Below are 14,071 nucleotides of genomic sequence, written 5' to 3'. Positions count from 1 at the left end.
TCTTAAATGCAGTTTCTGCCATATAACACTGCTTCCCTCCAGTAAATTTCCACTGTGCCCTTTGACCTAGAAATAAGTAGCTCTATAGAAAATGTGGTTTTGCTTGCCCAATTCTAGGAAGATGTGTTTGTGGTTAGAAATGGCCAATGTTAAGAGAAGATACTTTTTTTTTTTACCATGTTCTAAGAAACACCCAGCTACGCTTTGCTTACCTAGTTACCCTGGTTACCTCTTCGTAAGTATCAGCTAATCAAATGCTTGTTCAATTGTTACTGACTTCTTCTACAGTTTTTGCATTTATAAACATTCGTAAATGACCAGCTCCTGGGAGCACTGTGTTAAGACCTTCTTAACTCTTTGCCTCCCCAATTTGTAAATTGTCTTTTTATTTCCCAATAAAATTCTTTGCTTTTACCTTAAGCAGGCTCAATGATTCTTGCTCTTTCACAGTAGGAAGTATGTGCCCACACTCTACATGTAACAACTCCATGCTCAAGTGTAGTTTTTACTAACTCACTCAGTAGATTTCCAGATGTTCACAAATTTGCCAAAAGCCAGCATCATCAAAACAAATTATTTATTCCAAGTTCTATCAGTTTAGGGTTTTTCAGAAGTTATTACAGAAGTGAATACTGAAATCAGAAAAAAGTTTTCATAGCTGTAGCATTTATAACAAAGTTAGTATCTACATGACCTTGATTTAAAATACTCAGAGTGTTTCCGTTATTCAGAATCCATGAAGAATGTTTCAAAGTCCAGATCCAAGTCAGAAACGAGGGCACTTACAAAGTCATCGATGGAAGGGCACTTCTGAAGCATACCTGCAAGCAAAGAGAGGTCAGCCAGCACACTCCCTGGTAGACAGCAAAGAAGGGCAGAGAGACAAGTCAAATGTACACATGAGGGAACCATTCTGGCTTTGTCAAACAAGAGCTTGGTTCTATAACCTATGAAAACATTTCATAAAGTCATAGACAGTGTGTGGGCCCTGAAGCTAATTATGATTATAATGTATTTTTACTATGTAATCAACACTTAGCTCTGAAAAGTTAGGCTTAAATATGATTTAATTTTTGCAGATATTACTATACACTTCGAGAGACTTTAGAAGACTGAATTTTTTAGCTATCTTTGGGGATGGATCACAATTTTTAGACATATAATTTTTTTAAATCAAGTTTTATTACCAAGTTCTATACACTTCAGTCAGTCAGATGTCAATTCCTTTGCAGAAATCTTATACCAGAATCAAGTTATTTGCATTCCTCCAGGTTTTCCTGTATTGGAGAACTCCTGGCTTTGCAACTTACTAGTTGTGTAATGTGGAAGTTACCTGAAATCCCTGGGAACGAAATTTACTTAACTAATAGATAAGTTTGCTGTAAAGATGAAACAAGAAAGCACAGAAAGCAATGAGGCACAGTGTCTAGCATATATTAAGAGTTAAATAAAAAGGTAAATTTAATTATCTACAGATTGGAGCAATCTATGTGTTGCCTCAACTGATTAAAAAAAAAAAATTTTTTTTTTTTTTTTTTTTTTTTTACTGATAACCCTGGTGGCGTAGTGGTTAAGAGCTATGGCTGCTAACCAAAAAGTCACCAGTTCAAATTCACCAGGCACTCCTTGGAAACCCTACGGGGCAGTTCTACTCTGTCCTACAGGGTCGCTATGAGTCAAAATCAACTCGATGGCAGTGGGTTTCTTTTTTTTTACTGATAACTCAAAGAAGCCCTGGTGGCACAATAGTTAAGTGCTGGGCAGCTAACTGAAAGGTCCGTGGTTCAAACCCACCAGCAGCTCTGCAGGAGAAAACACCTCGTGGTCTGCTCCCATAAAGACTGCAGCCTACGAAACCTGATGGGGCAGCTCTACTCTGTCCTATAGGGTAGCTATGAGTTGGAATCAACTCTGCAGCACACAGCAACAATGATAACTCAAGAATTGAACATGGCTCTGTACATATTGGCATTTAATTTTGGGAAAGGATCCCATAAAACTCCTTCCAACACTGAGACATTAAGAGATTCCCAAGTCCTCTATCCTCCTATAAATCTTCAATGCAATTCAGTGAACACAGATGGAGTATTTGCTGTGTGTAGGATCAGGCCAGGTGATAAGCACACAGAAGACAGGCTAATCACTATGAGGGTGAGGAGGACACAACCAGAAAAGTGTACTGGATTGAACTGAGTACCCATATGGGGGAAAAATAACCTTGACCATGACACCTTCTACCACACATAAAGAGTAATTTGAGATGGATCACAAACCTAATTGTAAAAGCTAAAACTATAAAGTGTCTAAAAGAAGACACAATCTTTTTTTATTTTAAGGTAGGCAAAGGTTTCTTAGACCACACAAAACAATAACCATAAAAGAAAAAAAATGATAAATTAGATTTTATCAAAATTAAAAACATCCACTCTTTACAAGACACTATTAAGAAAATGAATAGGTAAAAAACAGAGGGGGAAAAAATATTCACACAACATATATCTGATATAAAACTGGTATCCAGGACATAAAAAGAACTCTTTCAACTCATCATTAGAGGATAAAAATAAAAAAAAGTTAACGGACAAAAAATTTCAGCAGACTGTTCACGAAAGAAGATATCCAAATAAACACACGCAACTAATAAGCACTGTGAAGATATTCAACATTATCAATCATCAGGAAGATGAAAGTTAAAATCAAACGAAATACCATCGTACATTCACCAGACTGACAACACCAAATGTTGGGAAGGCTGTGCACAATATGAATTGTCATATATTTGTGATGACAGGGTAAAATGATACAACCACTTAGGAAAAAAAAGTCTAGTAGTTTCTTATAAAACTAAACACACACATACACATCTATCCTTTGACACATCAATTTCACCCCTACGTATTTATTCAAGAGATATGAAAGCATACATCCACAAAAAAAGACCTGTACAAAACGCCTTCTTCCCTAGTAATCCCCAAATGGAAACAGCCCAAGTTTCCACCAACAGGATATTCATATAATGAATACAAGAGTATATTCATATAATGGAATACTAATTAGTGATAGAAAGGAAGGAACTACTGATTAATGCAACAACATAGAACCAAAACCCTAGCCTGTTGCCGTTGAGTCAATTCCGACACGTGGTGACCCTACAGGATGGAGTAGAACTGCCCCACAGGGTTCCCAAGGAGCAGCTGGTAGATTCAAACTGCTGACCTTTTGGTTAGCAGCCACGTTCTTAACCACTACGCGCTAGGGCTCCAAAAACATTAGCCAGAATGAAAAAGGCCTTACACAAAGGAGTACACACTGATTTCATTTATATGAAGCTCTAAAAGGGACAAGACTAATCTATGGAGAAAATAATTGCAATAATGGCTATGTATGGGATTAGAGATGGGACATGACTGAGAAGGGGCGTGAAAGAACTTTCTGGTGTGATGGTAAAGCTCTATATCCACAGTGATTTTCGCTACAAAGGAGTATACATGTGACAAAATTCATCAGATAGTACATTTAAGATGTGTGCATTTCACTGTATCTAAATTTCACCTTAAATATAAATAAATATCAGACTCTAGTTATTGATATGTATGCTATAGTATTTAGGGGCAAAGTATACTGAAGTCTGTACCTTACTTTGAAATATGTCAAAATACATGATGGATTGATGGGTAGATGGAAAGATGGAAGATGGAGATGTGATAAAACAAAACAAAACAAAAACCCATTGCCACAGAGTTAATTCCAACTCATAGCAACCCTACAGGGCACGGTAGAACTGACCCATAGGGTTTCCAAGCAGCAGCTGATAGATTCAAACTGCCGACCTTTTGGTTAGTAGCCAAGCTCTTAACTGCTATGCCGCTAGGGCAAAGTGTTAACTGTACAATCTAAATAGCAAGCATATGAATGTTCACTGCACTGTTCATTCAACTTTTCTGAAGGTTAGAAATTTTTCAACATAAAATGCTTGGGAGGGCAGAGGGACAAAGTAAATCCCATGGAGAGATTTAGAAAGCTTTGTGGAGGAGATGGGATTGGAATAGAAACTTAAAAGATGGGTAGGATTTATGTCCAAATAAGGGCCTTTTGGGTGGAGGGGACAGCCTAAGAAAGGCACAGAGGTGAGAAACTGAAAATCGTATGTACCCCATTAGCAGGGCTAGACTAAGGGTGGAGGAGACTCTGGGAGAACAGCAATTGAGAAGACTCTGAGCAACAAGAACAGGAAGGATGAGCTGAGATGGGCACACAGGAAGAGCAGGTTTGTCAACTTTAAGGGCCAAAGGGATGGTCTGCACACAGATGTCCAGGCCTCAATGGAAGGGGGGCAGAGCTGGAAGCCTAAATGTGGCAGTCATTCACACAAGGCGGAGCACAGTGTGATGTTAAAATAGTCTATCCCAACATGGTGGGTGTCAAAACAGTATATCCCAACAGAGGCTTTCAAGCCACTAACTAGACCTGGGGTAGTTAAGAGCAATAAGAATGTTGTAATAAAGAATGTTGTAATATTTTCAACTGCAGACCAAAATATTTCCAACCGTATTCAAATTCAAATTCTAATATCTCCATCTTAAGAAACACCTGGAAAATAAGGAACAGTTACTGGAAGAGAATGTCATTGGTATGTCTTCATTTTCGAAACTAAAACTAAAACACTATTTTTTAAACAGTAAAATAATCTCTATGGATGAGAGAAGGCCTCTCCTCTGGTCCAGCTGTGTCACTGATGACAGAAATGTTGGGTCTTTGATGAGCGCTAAAGGTGCACATTTCACACTGTACCTTCAAGTAACCTAAGTCAGGTACCATGGACTCAATACAGAGAATATTTTGTAGGAAAAACATTTAAACATGGCTTTCAATGGAAGGTATGAACCTATTTCAGCGTTTTCTTCCTTTTATTATTTGAAACATGTCTACAATTAAGTGACTGGTCATTTATAATACAATGACTAGAACTGTCAGAAGGTGAAACCCATGTATTCAGAGCCAACCTATGCAGCTATGTGCGGCTCCTGCTCCTTTGAAATGGCTCACTTTCATTCAATAGACTGCCAGTATAAATATGACCGTCTCAAACCTTCTCGACAGTTAACACCAGCCCACACAGATCCTTCTCCAGTTTCTCCTCCTACACCCTTCTTGCACGTCCGAGAATGGGAACCATGGGAACCATGGCAATAAGAGGAAAAAAAAAATATATATATATATACACACATGTACATATATGCATTGCATTTTTAAATAAAAAATGGTCAGAGCTAAATAGCTTGTTTGTTAATTTTGTGTGTCATGTGATTGCTAAAGATGAAGGCTCAGAAGGAGGAAAATAGGACCCTAAGGGATAAGGTACAGTTACACGGGGCAAGAATTCTCGTGGTACGTTGTTACAGTATCCTCACTTTAATTAAAGTGTTTTGCAAGTGTCAATATGAACTAACCTCTATTCGGGGAATTAAAAGAAAAACCCAGTGTTTTCAGACAGTTTCACAAATAAGAAAACTTAAGTTAGCTTTTATATATGTGTACAGTCAAAAAAAAAAAAAATTCCAAAAACTTTGATTTTTTAAAGCTGACTTCGGATCTTCATTTTAACAGGGTGACGATTAGGCTTGTAATTCCTTAGGAGCCTCTGGGAACAAGGTTGGAGCTGTTAAATCCATAAGTGGGTGGGACTTACATAGATACTTCATCGTGGAAATCATCTAAAATTGGGTGGGGGGGGATGGATGGATGGATTTAGTCAAAAGAATGAAAAGAAAGGAACAACTTTACAACTGAAAAGAGCAAAGTGTCAATAGCAATATAAGAGACAAAATTGCGTTAGTTCACATATTAGTTCACAAAAAGGAAAATTGGTAGTTGAGTTTTACCCATTTGTCCTACTCAGACGGATAGAGAATATACAACGAGTAGTTGAAGAATGATGCCTTTTTTAATTCCCTCATTTTTACCAGAGAGGCAAATAGGCAAATAAAAGATGGTACAAGCCAGAACATTTTTCATCTCAATTGCTCTGCACAAACTAGCATGTTTCATAACCTTGAAGCACTAGGGCAATTTTTCCAGGCCTGACTAAAATAAATTATGATATCCAAAGGATGCCAAGATGGACTCTGTAAGCAGGAGGGTCTCCACGTGGTACTGTGCGCCATCGTCTCTGCTGGCTGCTGACACAGAGTTGGACACAAGTGAAGATGGAGATGACATGTGTGAAGACCTGACCCACAGACCATGATCTAGAAAGTGCTTACCAGAGAGACCGAGGTCAAGAGCAACAACAGAATGGTAACGAGAGCTATTTGTTGAGCAGGTACTATGTACTATGTGCCAGAGATTGTGCTAAGTGTATAACTCCCTTGATCATAAAACAAACCTGGGAGGAGCCTATCTGACAAAAAAGAAAACTGAGGCAAAAGCAGAGCCCATGACTCTTAAATGATGGTGCAAGCTTTGAAGCCTGGCAGTCTGCTCCCAGAGCCCATGCTCTCAAAGCACTATATTACCTCATGTCCTATAATTTTGTAAAATAATGTACATTCTAAAAATGTCTATACTTCATTATCAGATCCTTAATGTGACAAAACACAAACGTGTGGAGAAATCCTGAAAAAGAAAGTCTCATTGCTTCCTAACGCCACCCATGTCCACATGTACCAAATGCATTAGTCATGCCCTGTATTCTGGCAATTTGTACCTTACATGCAGGTACAACTATGCAATGCTCACTCTAACTGGTGATGAGGACAAAGACGCTGGGCACAGTCTCTGCTGGGTGGCAGTGAGCTGGTTTTGAAAAGTGTGATAGGGACACACACTGTCATGTGTGACAAAGAGCCACTTTTCAGCAGGGCACAGTCTCAGTCATGCCAGCCAGGTGGCTGCTAGAGCTCTTCCGTAGGCTTCACACTGGGAGACAGTGCCTCATAGCTTTGCACTTTGGGGTGTCTTCTGGGTGGCCTCCAGGTATCTGTGGTTGCCCTTGCAAACAGAAGCCCTTGGTCCTTACAGGGCTCCTAAATCTGCATATTTCTATGTTTTTACCAAGAAAAGTTCTTCCCGTCTCAGGATGTGTCCAGTACATCATAAAGCAGCAAGTGTTTCGTGACTTCAGAGCTTACACCCTGTTATTTTGTAAAATATAATATCTAACCAGACCGTCCTTTAAATAGCAATGTCCTCATGGCAGGAACTTTTTAATCCCGAGTGCCCTTTTGGATGTACAATTAATACAAAGACTTGAAAACACCCTAAACCAACCTCACACAGCAGAGAAGAAATCTTGTTCTGGTCTCCCTTCCTCAGTGCCCGGGTGAGATGGCTCATGTATCATTTAGTGTAGGGAGCACAGGAGATTACCTAGGCAGCACTGGGGATTACCGAGGCAGCTAAAAACCATCACAAGTATTTGAACCTTGGAAGAGAAGTGAAACAGTTACATCTCCTCTGTGAGTCTATTTCAAATATTGCTTAACACCAACCGAGGGTGCCCCCAAAATAAATTGTGATTGTGTTTGATCAGTGCAGATCAAAGTTTTAATAGTGAAAGGCAAAGAGGAATGGAGTAAGTATAAAGAGAGCTTTTGTAAGGGTTTTCCATTTCCTTCATTTATTCTCTCCATCTGTACCTGAATGCCTAATGTGGACTTAGGGCAGACGAAAAAAATCACGTTATGTATCAGGAAGGTGCCAGATGTAAAAGCCGCTGAGAATCTGTCTTACAGAAATGTATTATCTAGAGGTTTTTAAAGTGTGGTTCCCACACTAGTATCACTGGTATCACTTAGGAACACGTTAAAATCAAATTCCTTGTTCCTGCCTCAGGTTCTCAGAATCAGAAAATCTGGGAGTGGGATCAGTCATCTGTCTTCACACTAATGTGTGAGAACCACTGATCAGCTGGGCCTGAGGAAACCAATTAAACCAGAAAATGAGCTATCGTTTCTCCAGCCACAATTTAGGAAGTGCTATGGGCTTCAAAGGGCGCTCCCACCTGCCCAGTGCCCAACGAGGCTCAGGCGAAGTGCTCTCCCTGGCATCTGAGTCTTGAGCAGAAACAATAGGAGGCCTGAAGGTGGTTGGAGCAGATTCATGCTGGCACCAGGCTCCTGAGATCACACATCAGAGCTCCTTTTATTCCTGCCTCTTCTGAGCTGTTTCTAGTTCTCTTTTCCACTTTGTGACCTCTTCCATATCATTGGTTCTAGTTCTTTAAAGAAGATTCCCAACTGACAAAAAGATCAGCTCACAAGTTATTAAAAGGGACTTGATATTTGGGGGATACTGATATCTTCGTTTGACTAAGGGGTGTGATGAGGGGATGGGAAAGAGAATGGTAGGAGGCACAGGGTGGGGGGCTGTCTCCATCATTTGTGGATTCTTGCGAAATGGGTTCTTTCCTTTGGAGTCAGGGAAGGAAGCATCCTTGTGGGTTTTCAACTGTGCAATGCAAGCAGCATGGACTGGGTGCTTTTCCTAGGCTGCCAAGAGAAATGAGGCCTGGCTCTCCATATTTGGGGGTAGGTGAATGTAGTCCTGGCTCCCCTCAGAACTGGCCGGACCTTCAGAGGCCAAGATGGCCAAGGACAAATATCTTTTCAGTTCTTTTAAAACCAGTGCTAAAAGCTAGTCATACCCTTACATTTCAAACACAGCACTGGTACTTGGTTGAAATTAGTTAAATCAGCCAGGTTTATATTGAAGGCCCACAGATAGCAATTTATTTAGGGAACAGTGTGGTGAACCAGGAAAGACCTCAGCTCCAAAAAAGGAGCCGTCGTAGGGATCCCCACCCAGATGACAGCTCACCTATGAAAACGCAACAGAGTAACTACCACGCATTCCAGAAACAGCCCCTGGGGCACTTTCAGGTGAGAATTTTGGGCTGAATGGAACATTATCTGGTTCAGCATATTACTGAAAACTCCAGTCTAAAGCTTCTCTTTAGACTACAGAAAGGCTTTCGTTTGAAGGCTTGTCAAGGAACTACTGATAAATTCAACAACACAGAACCAAAAACCTAACCCTAAACCTCAGACAACTTAACTTCCTGAAGCCTCATTTCTGCTGGAAGCAATCTGAGTACAAGTAAAATGCTAGAGTTGTATAAAAATTCCTTGATGTTCGTAAAATTGGCAAAATAACATCTACTTTGCTAGACCGTTATAAGGATTACATAAGATGGTGCACTCAGCACACACTCGGCTCAGTAACTGGTAACACTAACAATCAGACCCAAAGGTTTATAAAAGCCTATTTCCCAGGTCAAGAATTGAAGGGTGAGGCTGCTCATTATTTTTGCACAATGTGAACTCCAAAACATTGAGCCGTGATTAAGTAGTTGAGATTTTATCATAAAACTTGCAGCCAGAGGCTAATTATCCAGTTAATGAATGATCACGTACTTTACTTTTTTCTACACTTTGCCTTCTGCTTCTTATCAGAGTTGTTTATTTAATACAGGAAACCAACAGAAGATGTAACTAAAACCAATCCATATTTCTATCTGTCGGCAGCTGCGATAAGAGGTGCATCCAGAAGAGATCAAAACTAGTAAGATAAAGCCTTTGATCCTTGAGATGTTTGGTTGTCTGTGTGATTCCTGTTCTCCGTTACCAGCAGTCATCTAGATATACTGAAAAGCAGATTATCTATACGGAAATTTGGGAAGAGTAAAAGGAGTTTCTGAGTATTTCCATTTCTAAAAACCCACCATAATATTTAACGGCTATTTTTACTGTTGCAAAGATAGACACACACACAGCATTTGCCAGTTCAACATTTTTCACATCTACAATTTAGTGATATCAATTACATTAACCATGCTGTGAAACCACCACCCATAATTGTTGTTAATGGCGATTTTCTATGCTGAAATAATTCCATGTGCCAAACTCAGCTCAGGCAGCTTGAGAATTGTAGCTACAAAGGCTGGCCGGGCAGTTTGAGAACTCTTCAGTGGGTTTTATGAGATGAGAACTCTCGTTCCAGGTCTGTCTCTCCCAAGCCTGGGGCAAATGTATGGCTCACCCCTGACTTTGAAGTTTTTCTCTGCTACAAGGCTGCGGTTGCCCACACCTCTTTCTAAAGGTGGATTCCTACTATCTACAATCAGTTCCTGAGAAAACCAGAATATCAGCCAGAAAGTGAAATTCCTTTCCTCCTTTGAACTTAAAAAAACTCGATAGCTCCCTAGGCTGGGTGCTTATCCCTGGTGTTCAGACCTCAGATCTTCGTGGAGGTACTGACTGCACCCACGTGGAGGCTCTGGACTTCTTGCCAGAGAGCTGATCCAGCACACTGATCCTCACATATGTGCTCTGTTTACAAACTGGTTTGTTTTAATTTCATTGTCAGATTTAAAGGTTCCTATTTACATTTCTTGGTTACAAAACATTTTGCCTTTTGAAGCTCAATGTCTTCCTTAAACAAACACACCCACACATTAAACACATACACACCCTCTTAAAAAAGTCAGTGCATTTACAAAAGGGAGGTCTTAGCCCTGAGAACGCAGGTGTGCCCTTCTATTTCTTTCTTCCAAAAAGCTCTCAGCTATTTCGGAGGCTAAACTGAGTAAATATCTAAATAAGCCAAAGATTAGGGATTTCATTTACTTGGCTATTATTCTGGGTTGCCATTTACCTCTATTATTGAAACTATGTTGTAATCTTAGAGTCACTAAATTCTAAGTCTAATTCCACGACACGCTTTTCTCATATATTCTCGTTTTGCTGTGCAAGTTAAGGTTTTCGCTAGCGAGTATGTTGCAAAGAACCTAAACCTGCTATACCTGCGTTTACTCATGCACTCTCAGTCAACACATCTTATTTGTCATAAAACCGTTTTGCTATGCCACCTTTCAGACTGGCCCCCACAGTATCTCACTCTGAGAACATTACAGCTTCTTTGAGCATCAGTATTTATGACAAGGCAACTCAGTTGCCAAGAATTATAGTAGAGCAAGGGGAAAAAGAGTGGAATACACACGCAACTGTTTCCAAAGCAAAAGCTTCCTGTTATAACCTGAAAAAGAAGCTTAAGGAATTACCAGTCCACCCAAGATAAGTCAGAGTGCCTGAATCTGAATCCTAGTTCCACCATCTGTGGAAATAATCCTTGTTCCACAACCTTGTGCAAGTAGACGACTTCACCACTCCTTGGACTATTTAGAGAATTAAATGAGAATATGTGCTTAGTATAGTACTTGACAGGCTGAAAACACTGAACAAATGTTTTTGTGTGGTAGTTGTTCTCATTATTACTACTGTTATTCAACTAGAAAAATGTAAAAGCAGTAGAAATGAGTCTTCCTAATTGCAGTATTGGCATAAAGCCCCTATCCTGAAGTGAAAGGCATGTGCGTGGAAAGGAAGCCGAAGGTGGGTGTACTGTTGAAATTTCAATTATTTTGAGCGTGTGATTTTAGATTTCAAGAAATGTCTAAAGTTTTGTTTTGTTTAAACTGCTTGAGAGGGTGGAGTGTAGCCTTACTCCTGGCCCTACAGCTTAGTCAAAACTAAACAGACATTTAGTACTGTCGGGAAAGAGATTTAAAAACTAAACATGTCTTACTTGACATACCCTAACTTATCAAGAAAAGCAACTTGATAATGTTATTCAGAATCTTGAGATGTGAAAACTTCGAGATTAAGGAGGGATTATTCTATAAATAAAAAACCTTTAAAGCAAAAATGAACTAAACCAAACTCACTGCCGTCGAGTCGATTCCGACTCATAGTGACCCTACGGGACAGAGCAGAACTGCCCCATAGAGTTTCCAAGGAGCACCTGGTGGATCTGAACTGCCAACCTCTTGGTTAACAGCCACAGCACTTAACCACTACACCACCAGTGTCCCCCCCGCCAAAAAATGAACTATTAAGTAAAAAAGAAATTAGGTTTAGGTATGATAATTCCTTGATCTAGTTTCACTATTAATATTATATCAGAGTCAAAAGGAAAAAGTTTCTTTTGGAAGAGATAGTTGGAAAGGCCTAAATAAACACCAGAAGGTATCTTGTAAACAAGCTTTCAGGAAATGACCCAGTTAAACCAAGAGAAATTTCCTTGTCGCTATGCTCCATGGCAACATATCAAACAAGAGTTGGTTAGCAAGTGCCAATCTCAATTCCTCAACCCAAATCTGCTCTCTCTACTTTTATTCTTATTTTTTATTTTACAGTCATTGGTATGCCTTCTAAATGTAACTCATCAGTGCATCCCTAACATCAGGCCTGTCTGAGGCGCTCCTGGCTCCTAATTTCCTCAGCCCTTGAAGCTCAATGCCCCAGGGAGGTCAAAGGAAAGCTTAGAAGCTAGATCAAGAGCTTTGGAGGAATGACATCTGTTTTTAACCCATTGCCAGCAGCACACACTGGTAGCCACATGTTAAGAATACCATCTGTAAGTAACCATCTTTAAAGAAGCTGCTTCCATTACTCAATCAAAACAGGCTGAGAAAATATTACCTAAATTGTTTTTAGTCTAAAAATGGAATCTACAGTATATTTCTTAGAGTATGTCTATTAAGAAGATATTTACTTGGGGGGAAAAAAAGAGCTCTCAGACCTCAAATAAAGTCAAACTCCAGAGACATTATCTTAAACGGGGACACAAACGAAGGAGGGCTACATTAAGTTCACACAGCAAGTAGGAAACTTGCTGTAATTAATGGTCTTTCATTCACAGAGGGGTCAAGATGTAGAGTCCTGTGAGTGAGCAGATGAAGTGGGTGCCACAGGGTTTTGAAAGGAGCCTGACTTGAGTTGAATTTGAAGTATGTTTTTATTTAATAGCTTTGCAACACTGGCCAATTTCTTAACTTCTCTGGGCCTTAATTTCCATATATATGAAATGGGGATGATACACACCACCTACCAGCACAGTGTTAAGGGGACTGAAGATACTGTCCCTTCAAGCCTCCAGGGCATACCTGTATGTCACGATCCCTCGACCCCTCCTTCACGATGAATCTCCTTCTGAGGTGCTGTGCACAACAGTGTTCTTGGAGATCATTCCGCAGGAACTTCCAAAGTAGGACTCCCTGACGGATGCACGTGGTTTAGTAAGAGGTGCGGGCTCTGACCCAGACACAAGTCAAGTGGGATCAGGTCGCAACGGCCCTTCTGTCTACCAGGGCCCTCTACCTACCCCTTCTATCCAGTTGCTTTACAACCAATACTCACTCATCCAGTGGGCAGAATCTGAGGCGCTGTACTGAAATGAAATGTGCCTAAAATAGACATAATTTAGTGCAGGGGTGATAGAGGTTAAGAGTTAAATTTTTCCTGTTTAAAGTGCCCAGAGTCTGTTGGCTAGCTAGAATTGTTGTTGTTGTTGTTAGGTGCCGTTGAGTCAGTTCTGACTCATAGCAACCCTATGCACAACAGAAGGAAACACTGCAGAGTCCTGCGCCATCTTCACAATTGTTGTTATGCTTGAGCTCACTGCTGCAGCCACTATGTCAATCCATCTTGTCAAGGTCCTTCCTCTTACAAGCATGATACCCTTTTCCAGTGACTGATCCCTCCTGATAACATGTCCAAAGTATGTGAGACGCAGTATTACTATCCTTGCTTCCAAGGAGCATTCTGGTTGTACTTTTTCCAAGACATATTTGTTCACAGTTCAAAAGTGTCAATTCTTCTTTCGTAGTCTTTATTTATTGCCCAGCTTTCACATGCATATGAGGCGATGGAAAACACCATGGCTTGGATCAGGCACACCTTATTCCTCAAGGTGACGTCTTTGCTTTTTAACACTTTAAGGAGATCTCTTGCAGCCAATTTGCCCAATGCAATGCGTCTTTTGATTTCTTGACTGCTGCTTCCACGGGTGTTGATTGTGGATCCAAGTAAAACGAAATCCTTAACAACCTCAACCATTTCTCCATTTATCATGATGTTGCTTATTGGTCCAGTTGTGAGGATTTTTGTTTTAGGTTGGTTGAATCAAATATGAAAAAAAGGAACACCCAAGAATACTAGAGGCTCGGTTAAGTTCAGCAGATAAAAAGGACTTATCATTCCCTGGTAAAGGCAACTTCCTTTTATTGATGTAA

At 40.1% G+C, this 14,071-nt stretch overlaps 1 protein-coding gene across 2 annotated transcripts in view; it reads right to left on the bottom strand.

Moving 5' to 3' along the window:
• Positions 1-560: 560 nt before the first annotated feature.
• Positions 561-14,071, bottom strand: part of MIPEP (mitochondrial intermediate peptidase) — a 227,938-nt gene continuing 214,427 nt past the window's right edge. For both annotated transcript variants that reach the window (XM_064275339.1, XM_003414036.4), the window contains one exon: positions 561-821. In XM_064275339.1, the coding sequence (XP_064131409.1) occupies positions 724-821 (98 nt within the window). In that variant the 3' untranslated portion in view covers positions 561-723. The remainder of the gene's footprint in view (positions 822-14,071) is intronic.

Source organism: Loxodonta africana, chromosome 23 (genome assembly GCF_030014295.1).
Source record: "Loxodonta africana isolate mLoxAfr1 chromosome 23, mLoxAfr1.hap2, whole genome shotgun sequence".
In the NCBI taxonomy this organism is placed as follows: Eukaryota; Metazoa; Chordata; class Mammalia; order Proboscidea; family Elephantidae; genus Loxodonta; species Loxodonta africana.
This window is presented reverse-complemented; position numbering and strand designations above follow the sequence as displayed.